The sequence below is a fragment of the Ylistrum balloti genome, unplaced genomic scaffold (assembly GCF_031769215.1).
Source record: "Ylistrum balloti isolate Yb309-2 unplaced genomic scaffold, AGI_CSIRO_Ybal_v1 Utg370186, whole genome shotgun sequence".
NCBI lineage: Eukaryota > Metazoa > Mollusca > Bivalvia > Pectinida > Pectinidae > Ylistrum > Ylistrum balloti.
In genome coordinates this window covers 782,273-806,927 of record NW_026782169.1, presented here as the reverse complement: position 1 = coordinate 806,927, position 24,655 = coordinate 782,273, and the positions used below count along the sequence as shown (strand labels likewise).

The window sequence follows — 24,655 nt, the reverse complement described above, 5'->3', positions numbered from 1 at the left end:
CAAAATGAAAAATTATGGTTTCTGTGTAACACGAGCCACAGAGAATGAACTGAAATACATTGGTTCTTGCATGTATCATGAACTTGGATATATGTGTAAGTAGGTAGCATGTTGGTTACAATAGCAAAATACAACATGGAACTTTGATGATGGTTGTTACGATGATGATTCTGACGACAGCAACAACTACGACAATCATCTCTTGTATGCAAGCTGTAACACAACATCCACTTAAAACATTATTGTGACATAGCTGTCATACCCAACTTCGCAACAGGATGTCAGAAAATTTGATGACTTCTCACATACAGTTTGATATATAATTGAATTGGTCGTATTTTGAAATATATTAAGAATAGATAATGGAACTTGTCTTAAATGTAAGGAAAAGTTAGTTGATTTAAAATTTCACTGTTATGTGACAAGGACTAAGAATAGATTGTCTTACCTTCTTGTTAACAAACATATTGACATTAAAATTATTTACCTTGCTTTGGAATAATTTCCTTCAACATACATTTAACCAGAATTCCAGGAATTATTTGAAAGAAAATGAGTTGGACTGTACCAGGAACAGGGATAAAGATCTTATATCAGTTCATGTAGAGTTTGTGCTCAGAAGCTCAAATTTACTTTGATTAGACCCAGTTTGATTCAATAATAAGCCCATGTCTGGTAATAAGCTCACCCATGTTTTATATAGAACAGATATTGTTCAGTCATCCAGTAATAAGCCCAACCTTGATGTGCTGAACCCCCAGACTTACTGCATTTTGATATATTACCTTAATTTCAATGCTATTTGATGTACTTTGAAAAAAACTTTGAATGCTAAGTGATATTTATGGTTTCTTGCACAAGTTACTTTAAAAACATTTTTAAAGATAATTTTGGTCTAAATTTGTAATACTCTGTATTTAGCAGTGCATGTGTAACTGGCAGACTGCAGACGAAGCCAGCTGGAAAATTTGACTTTAGAATGATGCTTTTTTATTTTTTTTAACGGTACTTACTCAGTCAGTGTATTTGAATTATTTTTATCAACCTAGTCGTGAAAATGACAGGGACTTGACTGTACATTAACCCTCAAGGTCAATCCATGATTACCTGCCATCAAACTCCATATGAACTTTATACATTTTTAAAACACATGATTTTATCGTGTGATATGAACTTTTCATTTTTCATTTCCAGAGTGTGTAAATATCGTACAGTTTTAAAGGGATTCGTGCTTGTTAATGGCAATGTACTTTAAATTATGGTGGACTTGTCAAACAGTGGACCCAGAATTGAGTGACTACATCCCATTATTGTTGACTAACGTGTTAAACCTCTGTTGACATTTTACTGTAGTCATGGTCAAGGATTTGATCGTGGCCTGTTGTAGTGTTACCGCAGGAAGTTTGTAGATATTACAAACAAATGAGACCTTGGGTAGTGAATGTCAAAAGTCGACAAGTATTTTAAAAGGAAAAGCAATGTGCCATTCCCCAAGTACTGTAGTGTAGATCTATCATTGCGTTTCACATAATAGAACAATGTGTATGTTTTGTGAAAGTTTTAAAGAATCTTGGTGTCGCTTTGTGTTCAGTGCTGGAAACTTCGAGAGAAACAAAGATGAATACCTTGTATGAGATAACAGTCATACAAGGTGTTAATATTCTATAACTTTCATTTTCTGATCTTTAATAAAAAAATTTACTGTACTTAAGTCTAAAAAAGTTAATTTGATATTTGGATGGTAGATTTTGAAATTATATAATGGACATTTTTTATTGAAATCAAAATTCTTGTCCCAGGAAAAAGCATTTTACTGGGTTTGAAATTCTAACATTAAGAATAAATTCCTCACCTGGATGATATTTTTAAAGGAAACAATCAATTATACATCATGGACTTTATTCAAAATAACAACCAAACAAAATTTGTGAATGACTCAGTGCTGCTATGATGTTAATAGCTTTGTAAGGTAAAAGATCACTTCACAGGATAGTCTGTCTAAAACTTCTCTATCCGGAGTCATCCATGGGTGATGTCCCTTTAATCCTGTATATATGGGTATATTTAAGTGGCTCTATCATCGACAGACATTTCTCTGTTACCATAATTATATGTGAGGCATGATCACTTAGACCTGTGAAGCGTGATACGTTAGTGTTGATGTTTGGGTATTTTGGTAAATATGCCTGATATCCTGTGTAAAGTCTGTATACAGTTATTTGCTTAGGACTTTTGAGATTTTGAGATAATGATGGTCAAATTTTACTGGAACAGGATCTGAATTATGGGTTTGAATTCCATTTAGTTGTATTTGATCCCTTTCCTTGTGTTGTTTACTGTACCTGGAAATATAGGTGTTTTGGGTACTGTAAGATAGCCTGTAGGAATACTGAGCATTTTGATTTAAATGTTGGGCAGTGTGACACCAGCTGTTTTAATTTGATCTAGGAAAGACATTAAAACAGATACTAATAATAGGACTTTTGATTTCTTGTCAACTTTGAATTTACATTAAATTAAATTAAACACCATATAATTTTAATGTCTATGCATTCAGGAATTTGTTTAGATGAATTTCAAAAGAACAAAAACAGACATTTTTCAAAGCAAGTTTTGTTGTATACATATACTCAATACTGAATAAAGAAGCTCTTGTTTCAAATCTAGTCTATGAAAACAGTATTATTGTTTGGTAATATATCATACTCGGACAAGTGTGACATTGCAAATCTTTGAAATTTTAGTCAATCAGCAATGTTTTCCACTGTGTGCCCAATTTACTGGTGTACGTTTGCTCTAAAACTGTTGTGTTATGCATTTATGCTCTAAAACTATTCACTGTTGATAGAACAGGTCCCATTATTTCTAAAAGGAGGCCTGCATTGATAAAATCTCTGATACATGTAGCACTGAATTCTGAGGACTCAGTACTCAATGTAATTTTTAAAAAAATTGAAATGTCTAACATTACTGAATTCTTTCTCAATGTAGGAAAATGATATTGCATTTGAAAATCTATAATAGATAACTTTTCATTTTACAGTTACGAATTACCGTGTGGTCTCTAGTTACCAAGTCAGTTTCCTACATCCGTTACCCTAAGCAATGTCAGAAAGGTAAGCTCTGTTCACTGACCAAAGGGCATACAGGTCAAGGAGAATTGGTTACTGACCAAAGGTCAACCAGGTTAGGGAGTACTTCATTCCACCTATATTTTTCCTTATATAAGCATTGAGAGTAAACTTATACATGTTTTTTATATTTACATGTATGTGAACATTATTTAAATGTATTTTAAAAGAAATCTAGAAATTAAGAAAAAATGAAAACCCTTACCCCTTATCTCTTATATTAATAAAATCTATGATTTGTTTTTGAAAAATAGGGAATGATATACATTAAAATTTAAGTATTGATGGACCTTTTGAAACTGATGAAATTCCATGCTCTAGTCTCTGTAAGGATTTTGTATAGTGAGTTTCCAGTAACCCTTTCATGGTTTTGTTCCCAGATATTTCATCAGGTAAACATTTATGGAATGTCCCACCTGCCAGATACTGTATTTATTGGGTGTCGATTTGTAGGATTAATGGGTCTATAGAAGGGTCAGGTGTAAGGACTTAACCTGGGTCGGGTGTGTAAGGATTTAAATGTTGTTGTCCCACATAAAATGTAAACAATGATTCTGAATTTTTGTCTTTCCAACAAAATGTCAGAAATTGTAACTTTGTATACATACACTGCCATATCTGTGTTATTGTCACAGAAATATTTGTTAAATGTTTGCGACAGAAAAATTTGTGTAAAGATTATATTATACTGAAGATAAGAGACATTTTTATATTTTAAAAGATTTTTTTCAAAGCTTTAATCATCTATTACCTTAACCCATACTGCAGTATATGAATGCTTCCAAGGACAAATGCATAACTTGGGTTTGAAAATTGAGTTAACTTCAAATTCAAAATAGTTTCTGTTTGTAATTTAGAACTTTTTGGCCTTCAATGGTTGTATGTATACATGTACCCTAAGTTGTAATGACCATGCTGTTTTAGACATTATAAAGGAACAGGTTGTCAGGAAATAATAAGTATAGGATATTTGTATAGATGCTTTCTTCAAACTGTGTTACATTTCCATATTAATATCTCGACACAGAGGTGTGGTATGATTTCTGTATAACATTCATGACTTCTAGCCATCATCATTGACAAAGTTTATTATTTCTTAAGACAATGTTGGTTGCTTTATAAGCAAAATGCATTTTCAGTAATAACAACTTCAAAAAGTTGCAATTAAAAATCCCCGAGCTTGGGTAGTGATTTAAAAAAAAAGGCACTTTTACTACATAGAATATGGTTAAATGGTTGGAAATGTGTTGTATTTCTATAGTATGAGATTGCTAAAGGTATTGTCATTGCTAATATGAACAGCTATCTATCTTATAATCAATCTTACTGGGGAAATTGCTAAACATTAATTTAAAGTTATTAAACATTAAAATGGAAAGACAGGTATTGAATATTTATCATGTTTGTATGTGGGTACAATATGTTCTAATGTGATATCCCATATCTGCTGTCTAGATCAGTCTTTTAACAAAAATTCTAAGAATCTATCAGAAGTTTATCAGCAATTAAATGAAAGTCATGCTTTGATGAGTCTAATTATTAAGACAGAATTTACATGTTTAAAATGAAAATATTCATGAAAGTTTTTGGAATACTTACATCACTGTTAAGAGGTCAGATCATATCCTTGTGACTTTCAAAGAAATGATGGTGGGTGGTAATTGAGATATTACTTGTATCCAACACCTGAAGAATTTCTTTAGTGAAATATTAAATAAATTTTCTTTTATCCTGACTGTTTTGGTTTTCACATCCTGGAAAGTCTTTCACTGAGGAAGTTTAATTTCATATTTTCAGATTTCATTCTGTATGGGCTATTCATCTTCTCATGAATTACATGGTCAGTTTGAAATTGGAAAAGGGCAAAATAATTTATAGTGTATAGATTGAACTTATCATCATTTTATGCATGTGCTGATGTAATAAATAAACTTACATGTAACGAGAATGAAAGTGTTACAATATTTTGTCTCAAATTTGGAAAGAAAAAGTGTTTGTAAGACATTAGATTTTATTGCTTTATTTGTTTCACATGTCATCCAGATATAAAGGAAGGTTACTGAACTGTTGGCGTATTTATTAATATTCCAATCATGTCCTGTTTGCATTGGACTTGAGGGATAAGAGGGAGTTTGGTGTATTCAGTAGTATTCCAGTGGGGAATTTCAGGAGGAAATATTTGGAGTTTTATTTCAAGTCAATTTCATTACAAGCTTTATGATAAATTATCATAGCCATAGTTTACCAATAATATGTATTGAAATAAGCCTTTTTAGTGTATTGAGTGAGTCCAGAATATTATTTCCAAAATCCTACCGTGTCCCACAGGAAAATATGAAATATGCGTGTGTTGTAGGGATGGACTTCAGTGTCGGAGGGAAATACATGGCCCTGGCGGAGAGACGTGACTGTAAAGACTACATCAGTATTTTTACTTGCAGTATGTGGGAACTCGTCAAGGTATCCTGGTTCTGTTTAAAGCATTAAAATTTAGATTTCTGCAATTTTAGTAAAATGTTTTATCTCATCCCAGAACTCCTGATTTTGTTCAGGGTTACCATCCATAGAACTGAATTTATATTTTTCTTTTTAAAAAAATGTCTGCAACTTATCTTGTGGAATTTCTGTCTCATTAATCTTTCTTTCTTCTCAGTCAGGTCAGTCATATTTGAAGCTTGGCCTTATCAAAGTAGGAAATCTCCAGCTAACATACATATAGATTGGTTGTTCTTTATAAATAATACAAGATAATATATGTTGACTTTATAAAAATAAACATGAATTGGTTGATATAATATTACAGTTTTGGCATGTTCTTCAAACCAACTGCCATTGAAAAACCAATTGTGCACTGTTTACAGCACTTTGAGACAGATACAGATGACCTTAGTGGGTTGGAGTGGTCCCCAGATGGTATGGTGCTTGGAGTCTGGGAGTCCCCTCTCTCGGTAAGTCTTTCATTGTATTTCTTTGTATATCATTTCAAGGTGGAACAGAATTATCTTATGTCGTAAACATGTACAATATGAAGATGTGAAGGTTCAATTTACACTCAGGTGAGTCGACGTAGCTGAAGAAGTCCGTGATTATTTGTGTCCTGGACCCATGTTTTTCCTGTAGGATATTTGTGTCCTGGACCCATGTTTTTCCTGTAGGACTCACTCAAATTTTTAGAACCCACTACATCTCTTAGTCTTAGGACTTACTTTTTCATAGGAATATTCCAGTTAATGTCAATCCAAAGTGGAGACTCAAGGTTTTGTTTTAATGCAGGGACTACAGGTTTTGTTTCAATGTTGGGGGCTCCAGGTTTTGTTTCAATGCAGGGACTCCAGGTTTTGTTTCAATGCGGGGACTCCAGGTTTTGTTTCAATTCGGGGACTCCAGGTTTCGTTTCAATGCGGGGACTCCAGGTTTTGTTTCAATGCGGGGACTCCTGTTTCTGTTTCAATGCGGGGACTCCTGGTTTTGTTTCAATGCAGGGACTCCAGGTTTTGTTTCATAGTACCACCAGTAGAATATAGTTGATAATTTTCATAGAAGTACAGCAGAAATAGATAGAAAACTGAACCATATATAGAAGTTATTATGGAGTTATGGATTCAAGCAGTTGTTTCACTGGAATAGCCCATACAAACTAACGTACCTGTCAGGGAGGAAATGTTAGAAGAGGAATATAGCATTAAGCCCAGTCAACATTACTGCAAAATTATATATTTTTCGTCTTCCTCAATTTCTATGGTTAAAAAAATCACGATTTTGTGAATATTTGATATTATGGAAAACAATAGATCTATAAATGTCCTTTAACTAATTATGTCAGTTCATTGACTTATGAATTCCTGAAATTACTCACAAAATCAACGAAAATAATCTCCCACAAAAATTAATGATTTCTCAGTACATAAAAGTTATTTCTTAAATTAGATTTTTTTTATATTCATACAAAAATAGAAATTGGTTAGGACTTGGTACGTGTATAGCGTCTTATTTCTAGGTCTTGTAAGAGTGCTTTTTGTTATTCATATTTATGTCTCGAAAAAAGGCACATGTATTATGAATATACATACAATTATATCGAATCGTTTCAGTCAATGGTTATCTAAGTTTGAATTTTTAATTTCAAAGCAGTTAAAATCGGAAAACCTACCCTGGCACATATAATTACAGTATCAAATACAGTGATATGAAAAAATGTTGCCTAAATACTTAGCTTTTGAAATCGATAAAGCTGTCATAAGTGTTTAAATAGGGAGAAAAGTCGAAAGCTTAATGGGCCTTCTAAGTTTTTATAGTCAACACACCAGCATATCAAAGAAGAATGTAGCTGATTGTAAAATTGTTATCTGACAAGGATCGACACTTAGATGTAATTTGTGAATAAAAATTTAATAATCATGTCGAAATGTCGGTTAGAATTTGAAATTTTGAATTTAAATGCTAAGTATATGTTTCAGTCACCATTGAATAATATATGTACCCATTAACGATAAACAAGTAATTTTTTTTTATTTGAGCATGTTCAGATGATACTTGGGTAGTACAAATGATGTGGTTTTTGTACTTTTGAAGTAATTTTAAAAATATATTCATTTTTGTTCATGAAACATAGTTTCTTAACAAAGAGATGAATTATAGAGTTTAGTCACATTTTCATGACATTTAAAGATCCATCAGAAGATTTGAGATACAAATGTAAATGAAACTTTGTACCCATAAATCAAGTAACATGTCCTATCTTTTGTAATTGCTATTTTAATGAATTAGCTTTCCATAACAAAAATTGCTTTCAATGAAAGTTGTCCAATATAATAGATAACATAGGATCAGAACCATTCATGCAGTGCATTGGGCGAAAAAAGATTGAAAAAATGTAGGTGAAGATTATTGCATTCCATTCACCCCTTTTGGTTGAGGGAATCTTCTCTGTCATTCTACTTGTTATTTCACAGTTCCGCTGATCTTGACAAGGATAAAAGTGTACAGACTTAATCAGTTTGTTGTATCTATATTATATAAAACCTTTTGATATTTAAAACGGGTATAGCTTGGCAACTGGTGTATATATATACTTTGAATTTTTTTATGAATATATGGCATTTTGTTATTTGCATTCATCTTTTTGATGTATAACCCAAATGGAAGGTAATTCAGTTAAACTGCAGAAGTTGTAAAAGTTCAACAAAGTTTTCTGCCATTAGACACATTTTGTACAAGTCTCCAGCTGACATGATGTATCATCCCTTTGTCTCTCTTGTCATTTGTTTCAGGAAGATTTTTGTTTCATAGAACTTTTGACAGATATAATTTTTCTCTTCAGTCCCCTTGTTTCTTTATAAAGTCCCAAACTTCAAGAGTTATTTCCCCTCAAATACCTAATGGCTTCAAAGGGGCTGATGGGAATTGGATAGGCGGAAGAAGCTCCAACTCCCTAGGGGAAGGAATTGGTAGACCTTTGGTTTGGGTGTTTTATAAAGGACTTGCCTGTTGAAAGGCCAAAAGACCAGGATATACCTGTATTTATACTTTCTGTCTGAAAGATAATATTTTTTTTTATGATGTAATTCTGAATGTTGGTTTGTTTTTTACAAATGTCTGTTAGAAGTGTACATGATGATGAAATTTTGTTGTGTGAAATATATATAAATGTAATGAGACTTAGAAATAAAAAAGAAATCCAATGGAAATATTAGACATGGAGAATATGAGACGTACCAGTTCAGTTACCCCCCTGATTCAGGATCTATTGTTTGATGTAAATGAAGTGATTACATTGGCCAGGAGGGGATAAAATTGTGTGAATTTTTTGTAACTGCAGGTATAGAGATAGGCATTATTACAAAAATTAAAAAAAATAACCTTGAAAGTTCGATACTAATGTTTTATTGATACTTTTGGAAATTTCTGAGAATCAATAGTAAAACTCTTTGAAATTTTTCTTTATTTAATGATATAGTATGCTGACATGGCTTTTAGCAACACACTGAAGAATTTAATGAATTATGCATATGTCTATTGAATTATTCATTAAGACAATTGAACTTGATATTTGTAATCGGAGGTTATGCAATAAAATATTTTGATGTCCACATTGAACTTCATTGCATTAAGAAATTTCAAGATGTTCGAAATAGCCCAACCCAAAATTTGGGCATTTAAATCTGATTAAAAAATTGTAATCACACCTGCTGAAATACTTAAATGGTGGGATATCACGGAATTAAGTTCATAATTGGCTCAAGTCCATTTTCTGTTATTGTGAATAAATAATAATAAATTTGTAAATAAAACTCCAGTATGAATGAATAGAGATGGGGATTTTATTTTTGAAAACAGACATCCTAACAAACAATTTTTTGAAATAGAATTTATGCAGAATTTATTGTATGATAAATAGGGATATTTTTCTTAGATTTTGTTGATATTTTTTTTATTTTGATCCATCCATGATCAGGTGTGTCACGTAAACTGTATTCAAATGTAAATGATTTAATGGTATTGACTTTGCAGGGTAATATGATAAAGGACTTCATGTAAGTAATAAAACTGAACCAGTGGCCCAAGGTTTATGAACATTTTTTAACTAGAGAAATATTTTGTGAATTTTTTCCCTTATGAAATCATATTTGGAAAGTAGAAATTTTTCATATCTGAATTTTTCCCCCGAAAATGCTTTTATTGGGTATATATAATGTTTTATGCTAAGATATGAATTATAAAGCACCACAATGAAATGGGTGCATTGCTGCCTCACTTGTATAAGATTTCAATACAAGGGAGGTAACTTCTAAAGTACAACCTTTCTTCACTGTTTAATAGCTACTGGTATAGGGAATAGGGACTATTTCATTTTGATGCATCCCTTTTTGTCAAAATAGTTGATGAAAGTTTTTTAAAGGACTTTTGTTTCATCATTTGTTTAATACATTCATGTGTTTGAAATTTAAGGAGGTATTTTATGAACAGGAGTAAAACTTCATGGCATTTTAGGATCTACACCAGCATTTTGGAGTTTTGGAGAGTAAAACAATTATTTTTAATCTTTTTCAAAAATATGTTGGTTTTGTAAAAAAATCTTTTAAAAAAGTTACAAAAAAAATCAAAAAATGGGCAGAAGAGATTCTGGAGACAGATAACAACATTTTCGATTGGATCAGATTTGTTATTATTTTACCTGAAAATATCTTAGATTCTGATTCAATTTTGCATCTTACTGTGAATCAGAAGCAACAATTGCTTATGGAAATCTGATCCCAATTGTACAGTAGTTCTGTGTAAGATAGGCAAATTAATGTTATCACTGGTATGTCCATTTGTTTGACTACAGGTGAGTGTTGGAGGGAGCTGACTTTATTAACGTGTGAGGTCAAAGCTCAAGTTTAGATAAACAGCATTTATTTTGATAACTACTTATTGTCTTGTTGCTGTGGCAAAATTTTACCATTTTTTTTAAACATCATTGATGCATAATTTAAAACGTTACTTAGTGACTCTAAAAACAAACACCATTTTGTTTTGTCAATTTTACTTGTATACTGATAGTTTGGTGGGTGGCTACTTAACTGCTTGAGATTACTGTAGTGGATTTGATGAGAAAAGCTACTCCCTACAGAATAATAGGTATGTTTTTCTCTGCCTGGTGAAGTAAGAGGAGGTGTACTTCAATAGATGTATTGATGTAAACCGACATGTTGGGGTTTGGAGAAACAGTTAGACAGTAAATGTCTTCAGTTTTAGATAAACCTCCACAGACCACTGATTATTAAGGATAAACATCCTTAGGAGTTACAGATCTAGGATTTAAAGTATATCCTACATTGGATGGAAATTTTTGTGTTAAACTGTAAACAACTTTTGTGGTGTCAGTAAGATTTGTGCAACTAGTAGAATAAGGACAATTCCATTTGACCTGGTAACTTATTGAAACTTCTGGCAACATACTCTAAATTAGCCAAGGGCATCATGCTATTTGAACACAATTACAAACCCAGGTAAACCCCATCAAGTGTTATGCTGGGCTTTAATTGATCATATATATGGCAAAGTTAGAAAGCCAGGTGATATTTTATTGAACTCTCAGCTGTATTGGATGTTTTAAGTGCTTGTTAAAATCGTACAAATGACCTACTGCAGGCTAATGTGATGATAGAATTTATACAAACAAGTTTCTGACAATGTACCCTTCATATTTCTTTGAAACGTTGTCTATGTAACTGAGATGATAGAATATTATCGACTTATTGCAGCATTTTAACAAGCTGTATAGCTAGTCATTTTCAGGGGTAAATTTTTTCAGCTGTTTTCTTTTAAAGCAATTTTTTTAAACAAATTGAAATGTAACTTTTTTTTATCTGGATGTAAAAAAAAACATAATAAACATGTATCTTATTATTTCATGAAGTAAATTTTTGGAATAAAGTTCATATATCTGGAAATAACGAAAACATGAGTGCTACCAAAATAAGTGGCTTTATAATAATGTAACATTAAAAAAAAAGATAAAAATGTTACTGTTCTTAACCTCTTAACATTAAAAGTTTACAAATTCAGAAGAATGGAATTCATGTTTTGTAATAAATCTACACTTGACTATGAATAAGTAACTATATGGCTTATTGTCTTGTGATATAATTGTCTATAAATCACTTGACTATGAATAAGTAACTATATGGCTTATTGTCTTGTATTGTCCTGTAATAAATCTACACTTGACTATGAATAGTAACTATATGGCTTATTGTCTTGTAATAAGTCTGCACTTGACTATGAATAGTAACTATATGGCTTATTGTCTTGTGATAAGTCTACACTTGACTATGAATAAGTAACTATATGGCTTATTGTCTTGTAATAAGTCTGCACTTGACTATGAATAAGTAACTATATGACTTATTGTCTTGTAATAAGTCTGCACTTGACTATGAATAGTAACTATATGGCTTATTGTCTGCACTTGACTATGAATAGTAACTACATGACTTATTGTCTTGTAATAAGTCTGCACTTGACTATGAATAAGTAACTATATGGCTTATTGTCTTGTGATAAATCTACACTTGACTATGAATAAGTAACTATATGACTTATTGTCTTGTGATAAATCTACACTTGACTATGAATAAGTAACTATATGGCTTATTGTCTTGTAATAAATCTACACTTGACTTTGAATAAGAATTGATATATTTGGGCTTATTATCTTGTGATAAACTCCTCCCACCCACCCCTCTTGACTGTGAATAAGAATTGGGCTTATTGTCTTGTTTTGTGATAAGCTCCCTCTTCTCGACTTTGAATAAGAATTTTGGATTGCTGTTTTGTAATGTTTCCGGAATGTTGTTTAATGTTCAGTGGCAGAGTAAGTCACCTGTTGCCTTTCAGCCACTTTACACCTGGAGTAAGATTTAAAGATTCCCGATCTCATTGACAGGACTCTAACAGTACATAATGATATACAGCTTTGTATTCCATAATACATAAGGTGGAAATGGTCACTCACGTTTGAGTTCTCAAATATTGTTTAAAAGTACCTATACACAGGGAGTTAAATGTATTAGATTTCAGTATGCGGTTAAAACAAAAATATTTGTTCAGTGTAGGGTTGTTGGCGAGGAAAAGAACGTATACAAATTTGAATACTAAATAAGGAACAAGGATAGGTGTTATCTCTCCATATTTGGGTTGTACATAGATTAAAGTCATTGATAAATCAAATGTAAATTTAGCACTGCCACTGAAATATAGAACTCCTGCTCTACTGCTGATAAATGCCATGTGAGTTTAGTACAGTAATGTTTATCATATTTAGATGAAAGGTCTACTGCTTTTTCATTGTGATATTTCTATGTGCATCAATAAAAAATCATAATCTTTAAAGAAATAGATAAAAAGACTTTACATTCATACAACAATCTTTAGAATGATCAAACTTAAGTTGAGATGATAGGTAATTTTATAAGATCTTTTTGTGTTGTAATTGTAGGAGATATGAAATATCGCAGAGGAATTTATCAGAAGTCCTTCTTTATGGTATATTTATAACAGATCCATGTCGTGTAGAAATTCATGCTCATACCCATCATAAATCACTGATGACTTCGACTTTAATCCTTGGAATTTTGGTTTAAAAAAAATACAGATTACTATCTAAAGTATCTTATAAATCATGAACTTCGCTTTAATCAGCTTGGAACAACAATGGAGAGAATATCGGTGTTATAAGGAAGCCAGACACCAACAGACAGTACTCTGCCTTATACAAGTCAGGTTATAATAATACAGAACCAAGCTTATCCACAAAAGTAACCTGTTCTAGCCAGGTTCAATTGACAAAAGCTAAAGTGGCTTATAGTCACGGGTATGAATTGTCAAGATTTTTCTCCTAACACACCAGAATGTGTCCCAGTTTGGATCAGATCCTGTGGTGTGTCCATTTACTCCGAAGCCATTAAGAAATCAGATTATCTATTTTAATCCTTAATTAACAATTAATTGGTTGATTTTCAGTTAATTAATCAGTAAATGCACCTAAATAGTTTTATTGCCCAGTAATGGACCGTTTTAATGATTATTTAAATTGATATATATTTTCTATGGAGGATTTCAAGTGTAATTTTGATTAACTTATTTCGATATTCATTTTAGAATTTTTATCAAAATCATAACATGCCTGAACTAACTGTAAACAGTGCATGTTGTGGTAGTGTAATTATGATAAATTTATTTCAATATTTTAAAATTTTAATCAAGAAGTGGAACATGCCTGAACTAACTGTGAACCTTAATCGCCCACATGCTAGTTCCAGAAGTAATCGGGCCATATCTCGATTCAACAAGTTCTAACATTGAATATTTATGTATGAATTCCAATCACTTGGCGATCAATATTGAGCCAAAGTCAATTAAACTTAAGCAGATGTAAATGAAATTAAATTCAGTTGTGGAGGCGACATCCATACTGTGTATGCATACAAGACAGTAAGGATTTATCCGTATTAAGGAAAAGTATGGATGCAGGATACAGGGATGTTAACAGAAAAGGTATGACAAAGTAATCGTATTATCTGTAGATTTGTAGAAGTTACAACCCAGCTTAAACTGTCTATCAGATACCTGTGCCAACAAAAGTGTTGTGGTACAAGTAACTCTCACGATGTTCAACAATTTATCAGTGAATAACGAAGTTCCGCTGCCTGAAATAAAAAGTGATTTTGCGATACTACGTAATATCATATTGAGGTCATTATTGATTGGTACATGGAGGGGAGAAATATTGTAAACATTTCTTACCTGCAGTTAGGGTTGTAGTTGTAGGACGAATTCTGCATACATGATGGGGGAGGGGTGGGTATGTGTGGGTTTATTCCTCCCCCTCCTCCGTAGGGAATCTGTGGACGGACATTCCAGATAGGCACTTGAGGGGCATTGCTGATTGGGGTTGTTTCAGGCATTTCGGACGGCATAGAGGTACAGAAGTGTACTCCCAGTGATGGACGGATGGAATATCTGAACTCCTTCGGGAACACAAAATTCACAGATTCCTCCTTGGACGGATATGTTTACGGTATCTTCCGTAGGAAACACACAGTCTACTTCTGTTGTTGTGGACGGATTCAGACAAATGCTCATATACCTGTGTTATCTATCGGCTCCTCAGCTAATTCACTGTAGGGAGAAATTGTGTATCCTCATTAGTTTGAAATAGAGTTGGTCATGCTCGAATTGACACTGTCACTCTTCAATGAATCCACTTATCGCATGGCATATCTGTAGGGAGGCTCGTATGTGGTTAAAAGTTACTACAGGTGACAACTTTTGTTTACGATATATCGGGATCTGGACATAAACATGTGGTGTAAATGTATATTTGTGTGTTTGTGTTCTCCTGTCTCTAGTTAATGTAGGAATATAAGGACAAAGCATTACCAAGTCTTCAAAGCATGCGGAGAGAAGGGTTGAGAGGTTAGCGAAACACAACACCTAGAGAGTTAGGCCTTCTATACAGGAAGTTATTGAAGCGTAAAATGTATGATAGGTAAGGTGTATACCTACACCAAATCCGTGATGTAACCTCATCGGTTGATGACAAGACTTTGTTGATGCGTGTTGCCATAGTAACATTTAAGATGAGCCAGTCATATTCTTGCTGTCATAGTGTATAAATGAGTTTTAAAGTTTTGAATATATATTAACTGACATGACTGGTTCATTTCCACCCATCTGATACAGTTTTTTTAGGAGATGTGTTTTGTACATGCACAAAGTTGTTTTTCAGATGTTTAAATTTCAAATCCTACATCATTGTTATAGTGCATACCTCACTGCTTATATGTGAAAAAAGTCTTCTGTTACAAGGAAGTAGCTAAATAAAATTGCTTTTGATAAGGTTATTGCATTTCAATTTTACAAAATTAATAATTATATTGTTACATACTGTAACCCACCTGTACAACATATTTGAAAGTAAACTTTTGTTTATGTGATTATTTTCCCCACAATCGAAAACATATGGCATACAAATTATTTGTTGTACATATGATATTGTATGTAATACAGATAGTTTCAGTGGTCAGACTTAACCTTTAAACCTTTATGTAAATTTGACTTACTGTAAAATCATATATTTTTGTGGGGTTTAATTTTCATGTTGTTTTTTTCAAATCCTAGTTTGTGGACACTTATTTTCATGGATAGTTCTAGAAATCTACTGATACAAATACAAATCTAAGAGTTTCTGAAATCAATGAAAATTAGGGACCCACAAAAATTTATGATTTTACAATATTTTGGTGAAGTTTGTAATGCAAACTGATATAAATTAATGATATTACTGGCAAAGAAAGCATGTAACCTTCATATCAAAAGATCTGGTAACGTTTCAAATTATTTCTTTCAAATTGTGTTAAAACAGACAAATCAGAGAAGATAGAGAACTTAAAACCACTGGTGAAATTTTGAAGATTTCAATGAAGCCACTTTTCTGTTTATTCATTAATTAAGCAATATTATACTTAGTATTGTAAATTGGTCAATACATCAGAGAATTTATATTATATTAAAGATGAATAGTTCATGTTTTTTTTTAAGATAAGAATTGAAAATCAAGTTTGTCCTATTTTTACTACACGATCATGATATTCCACAACAAAAAGAGCAAACGGAAAATTTGAATAAGGAGAATATAAAGCCAGTTTGAGGCAAAAAAAATGTGACAAATTCTATGCATGCGTACATGATATTTATAGAATCTTCAGTACATTGTGCAAATTCATGTTTTCTTAATTTCGTTTTAAACATGTTACAACTTATGTTGAAATATAAATCATGGGAATCGCTTCAGATATATTTTATTGTTGTATTTTGAGAATGGTATTACAAATTAAGTTATGCAGTAATTGAAACAGCAGCCGTAGCCGTTTCAAGTAAAATAGGACAAATATATGGGTACATGTACCTATGTTTGAGTGATAACTATGCGTAACTTAACGGGATGTGATAAGCAAGCATAACCTAGCGGGATATTTTGTCTACCTGTTTGACTAGAACAGTTACTTCTGGCAAACTGCCAGTCATCAGATACAGTTCTTGTCTTTCACCTTTACCACAAGGTTATTTTCCACCTGTTAACGATTAAAGTATTCAAATCTCCCACTGTAACGTCTGGCCCAGTTAGGTATTCTTTTGAATGTATGTACAGAAACATTTACAGTGCTGGAAAATCTACAGTTGTAGATATTATGAAGTAAAAACTGTTGAGGGGTATTGAGGCCTCCACGTGTCCACATTGTTGGTGTAATTTGTACTTCAAACCTTTTCATGTACCTGTATAACATGTAAATTGTTGACAAGGTAGAAGTGTGTATAGAAAATCTACTTGTATGCATTGAAATATTCCAATTTGAAAGACATTATTTTGTAAGTAGTATAATACAGCGTTTCTGTCTTCAGACACACGTTTACGTTGCTGTCGAACAGTTTGTTGTGAAATGATGTTGTCTTTACTTACAGATTTGACACAATATTTAGGCTCATTTATTGAGTATTTTAGCTCAATAACATAAATTTCGAATGAAAAGGGGTAATTGATGTGAGGATACAAGAAAACTTATTGTGGTTTATGAAACAGCTATACACTACAATTAGCTACCTGTCTTAAAGATACCATGTCAGGTAAAACGAAATATTTGAGGTCGCATTAGAAAGGACTGCTTAATGATACTGGGATCCGATTAGACAGGTTGTTAAAATACTATAAACATGTTTCATTAATATAAAATTTTGTGCATTATTGTTTTTTTGCATATGAGCATAATGATAAATTTGCACAGCCACATTAATTATCATATAAGCAGCATAAAGAGACTGCAATTAGCATAATCAAATATTATTTACAATACTTTCAGCGCAAAAAGAGCTTAAATAAGATTACGCCTTAAGTATGTATGTTTACATAATCCAAGATGACTATCTTGAGGTTGGGTAAAACAGAAGATGATAAGGCCATGAGATCCTATTAGCAAGACTTTGGAAAATGAAGAAGACTATGCTGATGATGTTTTCAAGTGATAGAATTTAAAAGAACTGCATAATTAATAAGAGTTGAATCAAATGAAGTACCTTGTGGTATACCTGAAACGTAGAATTCAATATTGTAAACATACTGAATTAAGTGCAAAGAAATTTTAGTACATTATCACATATTGGTAAATTAGTCGGTTATAAATTTGTACAACCTTAATACTCGCTATATAAGGAGCATGTAGAAACTGCATTTAATACCATTATATTTTAGTGCAGTAATTTCAGCACAAAAAGTGTTAAATAGGAATACAGTTCAAATGTTTGCTGGGTTTATTGTTCCATGAACAGTGAGGTTCATTTTAAGGCAGGGTCTTGCAATAGTTGATGGCTAAGTTGAGGGCTACCTTACTGAACTGCCCATCACATGCTGTACAGAGCAATCAGGGTAAAGTGTCTTTCTCAAGGACTGAACCATGAAAGTACATACCAGTCTGTTTCTCAGGTTCATAACAAACACGATTTGTCAAATGTTAGGAGCATGGAATTTCACGTACCACAGATTTTGATCTAAGGTTTAGTAGGCCAATACGCTACTGACTGAACTATCACTGTCCTTAAACAGATGATAAATATTCTTGTGTATGCCGACCATAGCTTTGTAAGACAAATAAGTGTCAAGATATAAAGATTTGAAAAAAAACCACTCTTGATAAATAAATTTTTGAATACTAAACATTCTGTCCAAATAAGGTCACAGTTGTTATTTACGGGAAAGAAGAAGTGACGACAAAGATTATAAAACAAGTTCTGATGTTACTTAATTATTGTGAAGTGAATACATTATACACTATATTTTTTGACTATTTGTATCTGGGAGCGGATGTTCATCAGAGTCAGCATGATTTAAGTTTGAATTTCCTTAGTTTAAAATGATGGCTGTTACAATGTAAAGTGATATCTGTATTGTCATGCTGTAGAATTGTACCCGGAGATAATTTGAAACCATTAATTATACATTCATTCCCCTCCAGAGATACCTAACGGTGCTGAAAGATGACACCTAGAAATAGATTTATCTGGATGGTGACATCTGATTGAAATTAGCAAGCACAGACAAATATTGTAACTTGCATGTGGCATGTTACTGAGTCTATCTAGGCGTGCAACCTGGATATATCACTACCCATCTTGAGTGCAATTCAGTAAAAATGCAAATTAAACAAATGCCTTTAATTATATCCATGTGTTTGCCTCTTAGGCTAATGTGTTAGGGAGGAAATATATTTGGGTACAGTGTAGTATGTGAAAAATAGGTAAAACAGAATCTTTCAGCTTCATTTCCCTGTCATTCATTTTCAAGTGTTATCTATTTATAGGCTTGTGTGTGCTAAACTACATTGCTAAATTTAGTAGCTAAATGTAGCTAAGTCGCTAAAAAGAACAATACCCAGGTTATAAGTGGTTCCTGTAGCGATGCCAATTAGTAGATGGTCATTAGACTGAATAACATTAATCATGATATTTAAATGGAGTCTTTTCTTCTTTTTGAAATAATCATATATTGTGCATTCAAAGGGTAATCCCAGATTTATCCATGTTGTTTTTCTTGAATGGACATAAGTATTGAATTAATGTTTTGTCTGTAGAATTTTGACAGGTAAAATAACTGAAAAAAGAATTTTCTGTGTAGTTTTTGAAGATTGTAGTTTTGAGTTTTTAAAACGAGCTTTAAGATCTGTAGCTTTTTATACATACTGTTAAGTAAGTTTCATTATCTGTACTTTATGTCTTACGTCAACTATATGTTCTCCTGTAACCTTAGATCCACGCCATTTAAAGGTTAACTGAATATCGTCAAGGTTACTTCGAATATCATAGATTTCACATACAGGAATGGACTTGTAGGTTCAAATTGCTATGGTTTCAAACTTCCTAGTTAAAATACCTCTAAAAAACCTAATATTGTCAATTGGTTTTTAAATTTTCGATTTTTAAAAGCTAGTTCTGAAGTTAATTTTTAAATCTTACTGAAATGTTCTGTTTATTTGTCACAGTCCTATGCTTATTGTTAAATGCTTATACTTACTGCTGGTATATAGAATTTTGTGTATATGTGACTTAGAAGTTGAGTTAATTTTATTGATGTTACCTGAAACTACCCCATAACACTTAGGAATTAAATTAATTTTAACTTGATGAAATTCACAGATACTTTTTCTCAATTTTCTTGAAACATTGCTTTTTTGCACGGAAAGTCTATGTTGTTGTTTTGTAAGGATATTTATCTTGAAGTCATTCAGCCGGAACATATCTACATATTAAAGATGTCTGTGTTGTTTAGAGTATATTAAGTTTCTTTATGAGAAATGAACATTTTGAAAAGGAAATAAAAAACGTTTTTAAACACTTAATAATTCTGAAAAAGAAATTTCAAATTGTGTCATTTCATGCTGCAAATATTTTCAAGATTAGTTTAAGTTACCAAATATGAAGACACAAATTTCAGAAGGTGATACATGTATTTCTGTGTGATTGACAATCTTTTGTTGTCCCTGAAATTTAATTGCCCACTGAAGTTAAATTTTGTGATTCATACCCAGAATATTCAGCAGTTGTGTGATGTGTCCATTGACTAGTTGATGAACTGAGATAAATGATCATTGTTAAACGTTGTTCGGCCTCACGCTTACGACCAGTGGCGACAGAAACAAATGGGGTAGCTGTCGTATCACCTTTGACAAATCTATTGTAGCTTTACAATTCTATTAGCAATACATTAACGAGTCATCAGAATTGTAATGTTCTTTTGAAAATTCAAATTCAGGCTTTAATGTTGCTAGGTATGTCTACTTCAGGGTCAAATGGATAGATGGTTTGGTGACTTAAGGGTTTGTCGTCCACTTCTGGCTCTCTGGAGGGTGTAAAAGACTAGAGAAGTTGTCAGTGTGACGTCAAAATGAGAAATATGTGTTACCTTGTTAAATCTTTTTCAATTTTAGATATAAAATAACTGCAAGATTTTAATTTAGTAAAGGTGAATTGAAATTAAAAATGAAAATTATTATTAAATTTTAATGAAATAATAGTGAATTTTAATTGAATATGAAAAATATTGTTATTTGTAAGTGGAATAATGGTAAATTTTAATGAGGTCAAGTTGTATTGATTTGTTGCTGTTGTGAATGTGTAGTAAAACTTCATGGCTTTTCTGAAAGCTTTTTCTTTAGAATTCATAACTATTCAGACATTTGTGAGTTATGATCATACACAAAGATAGATACCGCTAGCTTTGTCGGCCGCCAGTAACAATTTGTACTTCAGCAGTATTGTACGGGTACATTCATAAATTTGTAGTGAAGGTCACTGTTATTACACATCAAAAAGGTATTGTTAGTGTTGCCAGCATCTTTAAATTTTCATCAATTTTGTACAGTTATTTAGCACAATGCATTTTAGAAGACTTCCAAATAAAGTAGGTCTTAAATAGGGATAAAAAATGGGTAGTTTATATCCTTAAAAGGTTGGATTAACAAGTACCTGTTACATAGGAAAGCTCACAGATGTTTTGTACAAAAAGGTGACAAGAACAAAACAAAAGAAACAAACAAAAAATTAATACAGAAAAAAAGGAATCCCACAACGGTATGAATGAATACAAAAAATGTTGTTTTTAAACTTTCATTTTCGGAGATATATGTCAGTGTTGGAAAGCAATAACTTGCTCATTTTCAGAGATATATGTCAGTGTTAAAAAGCAATAACTTGCTCATTTTCAGAGATATTTGTCAGTGTTGGAAAGCAATAACTTGCTCATTTTCAGAGATATTTGTCAGTGTTGGAAAGCAATAACTTGCTCATTTTCATATTTGTCAGTGTTGGAAAGCAATAACTTGCTCATTTTCAGAGATATTTGTCAGTGTTGGAAAGCAATAACTTGCTCATTTTCAGAGATATTTGTCAGTGTTGGAAAGCAATAACTTGCTCATTTTCAGAGATATTTGTCAGTGTTGGAAAGCAATAACTTGCTCATTTTCAGAGATATTTGTCAGTGTTGGAAAGCAATAACTTGCTCATTTTCAGAGATATTTGTCAGTGTTGGAAAGCAATAACTTGCTCATTTTCAGAGATATTTGTCAGTGTTGGAAAGCAATAACTTGCTCATTTTCAGAGATATTTGTCAGTGTTGGAAAGCAATAACTTGACAAAATTCCCTATCAGAACCTTCTTTTTGGGGCCATTTTTCCATTTATAAATGGAGATATTTTGTTGGAAACATTTAACTTGTGAAAAGGAAGATATATGGTTTCTTCAGATCATTAAACATGTTTCATGTTTAGAACGATGTCAAAGTGATCGAATGTATACAAAAAGATCTATTGTCATTTATCGCATCAGTGCGTTGTGTTTCCAATATACAGAAATGTGAACCCTCCCCGTATGTCAATATTTTGAATGGGGACGTGGTTTTGTTCAGTCAGAGATATTCCTTTAGTGTTTTGTATGATGTGAACACTTCTGAGGTTTTGTTTGGTCGTCAACACCCCCAACGTTTTGTTTGGTTAGGACACCTGTCTGATTAAGGTTGACCTCCCATTTGTCGTAAAGGTTTTTATCATACATACCAGCCATAATGATGATTTAAATTGAAAATTTTCTTGTTGGTTGTTTATTGACAGTCATTTCATGTACAGTATATTTGTAATTATGTTTCTGAAATTACATATCCTTGCTTCGCTGAATTTTATTTCACCTTGAAAGGTAGAGTTAAAGACATTTTTGAAAATTTTCAATAAAAAAAAAAAATACATGGAAGCTGGATTTCATATACCAACATATAGTGGAGAAAATCTAAATTGAGACAAGGCTTTAAATCACATTTCTGATTTTATTTTCCTCAAGGAAAAATATTTGTTAATAGTTCTGAATATTTTAGTGTAAACAGATCATTTGTTACATATTTTAGAACATTATCGAAGCAAAATGGGTGATCTGGACTGCTGATGTAATTAGAAAAAACTTCTATTCAGCACAATGGTTTTAACATGGAAAATACCAGCATAAGATATTTAACCAGTAAGCAGGTCAATTGACATTTTGTTGTACAGGTCAAGAATCAAACTGAATTGAAAAAATCAGGATGAGATGTCTATTGAAAAATTGGAAAAAATATTGACTTTATTTTGACAGAAAAGTGGTTAACATTTGTTTGCTAGGCTTATAACCCACATCACCCAATGAATAACCAGGGTCATTTGAGGTGGTGTTTTCTTGGGAGATGGTGGCTACCTCACAGAACCACATATGAGAGGCCCATCACATGTCACATGTCCAGAACAGTTAGGATAAAGCATCTTGCCCAAAAACGCTACCATAACGGCATAGACCTGTCCATTTCTCAGCTTCCTGAGAAACACAAGTCGCCATGGGTAAGAGCAACAGTATATGTCATACCTGAGGCTGTGTAGGCCTAGACCAGAAAAGATACCTTAGTGGCAATTAAAATGTATGAGAAGAAAATATCGGAAATGAAGTCTATCGATAAAATCTGATGAGGCATTGTTATTTTTTCAGAAATATTTGAAATCTGATATTCACTGATAGCTTCTCGTCAATTGATAATGTTTTTAGTTGATGATTTCTTGTTCACTAGGAATAATGTCACACATAAGTGTTTATTCTAAACAATCAACATTGTTAGAGGACTGACGGTAGTTTTAATAAATGTTTATCAAGGTGACTTTCTGCCAAATTGAAGGTCACAAATTCTAATACAGATTTAAATACCCATTCAGACTTTTCAATTGCTTTACCTATCACTATTGGTTAGTCTTTCTTACAAAAGTACATGTAATCTTTTTCACCTCATTTCCATTTGGGCACAAGACCACACAGAGATTGATGTTGAATAGTAATGTGTTAGATGATAGTTTTATGGAGGGTTTAAATTTTGGTATAACAATATGCTTCAGATATCTAAGAAAAAGAATCCTTGGATGTACTTGAATTGTTCTGATAGGATATAGTGATGTCTATTGATGTGAGAGGTTATAGTGAGGTCTATTGATGTGAGAGGTTATAGTGTGGTCTATTGATGTGAGAGGTTATAGTGATGTGTAGGGATGTGAGAGGTTATAGTGATGTGTAGGGATGTGAGAGGTTATAGTGATGTGTAGGGATGTGAGAGGTCATAGTGATGTGTAGGGATGTGAGAGATTATAGTGAGGTCTATTGATGTGAGAGGTTATAGTGATGTGTATTGATGTGAGAGGTTATAGTGATGTGTAGGGATGTGAGAGGTTATAGTGATGTGTAGGGATGTGATGTGTAGGGATGTGAGAGGTTATAGTGATGTGTAGAGGTTATAGTGATGTGTATTGATGTGAGAGGTTATAGTGATGTGTAGGGATGTGAGAGGTTATAGTGATGTGTAGGGATGTGAGAGGTTATAGTGATGTGTAGGGATATGAGAGGTTATAGTGATGTGTAGAGATGTGATAGTGAGGTCTATTGATGTGAGAGGTCATAGTGATGTGTAGGGATGTGAGAGGTCATAGTGATGTGTAGGGATGTGAGAGGTTATAGTGATGTGTAGGGATGTGAGAGGTTATAGTGATGTGTAGGGATGTGAGAGGTTATAGTGATGTGTAGGGATGTGAGAGGTTATAGTGATGTGTAGGGATGTGAGAGGTTATAGTGATGTGTAGGGATGTGAGAGGTTATAGTGATGTGTAGGGATGTGAGAGGTTATAGTGATGTGTAGGGATGTGAGAGGTTATAGTGATGTGTAGGGATGTGAGAGGTTATAGTGATGTGTAGTGATGTGAGAGGTTATAGTGATGTGTAGGGATGTGAGAGGTTATAGTGATGTGTAGGGATGTGAGAGGTTAGGTCTATTGATGTGAGAGGTTATAGTGATGTGTAGGGATGTGAGAGGTTATAGTGATGTGTAGGGATGTGAGAGGTTATAGTGATGTGTAGGGATGTGAGAGGTTATAGTGATGTGT

At 32.6% G+C, this 24,655-nt stretch overlaps 1 protein-coding gene across 1 annotated transcript in view; it reads left to right on the top strand.

Moving 5' to 3' along the window:
- Nucleotides 1-24,655, top strand: part of LOC132551200 (WD repeat-containing protein WRAP73-like) — a 53,853-nt gene that overhangs the window by 7,820 nt on the left and 21,378 nt on the right. The window contains exons 5-7 of the mRNA XM_060215312.1: nt 3,044-3,116; nt 5,488-5,591; nt 5,993-6,079. Coding sequence (XP_060071295.1) covers nt 3,044-3,116; nt 5,488-5,591; nt 5,993-6,079 — 264 coding nt within the window. The remainder of the gene's footprint in view (nt 1-3,043; nt 3,117-5,487; nt 5,592-5,992; nt 6,080-24,655) is intronic.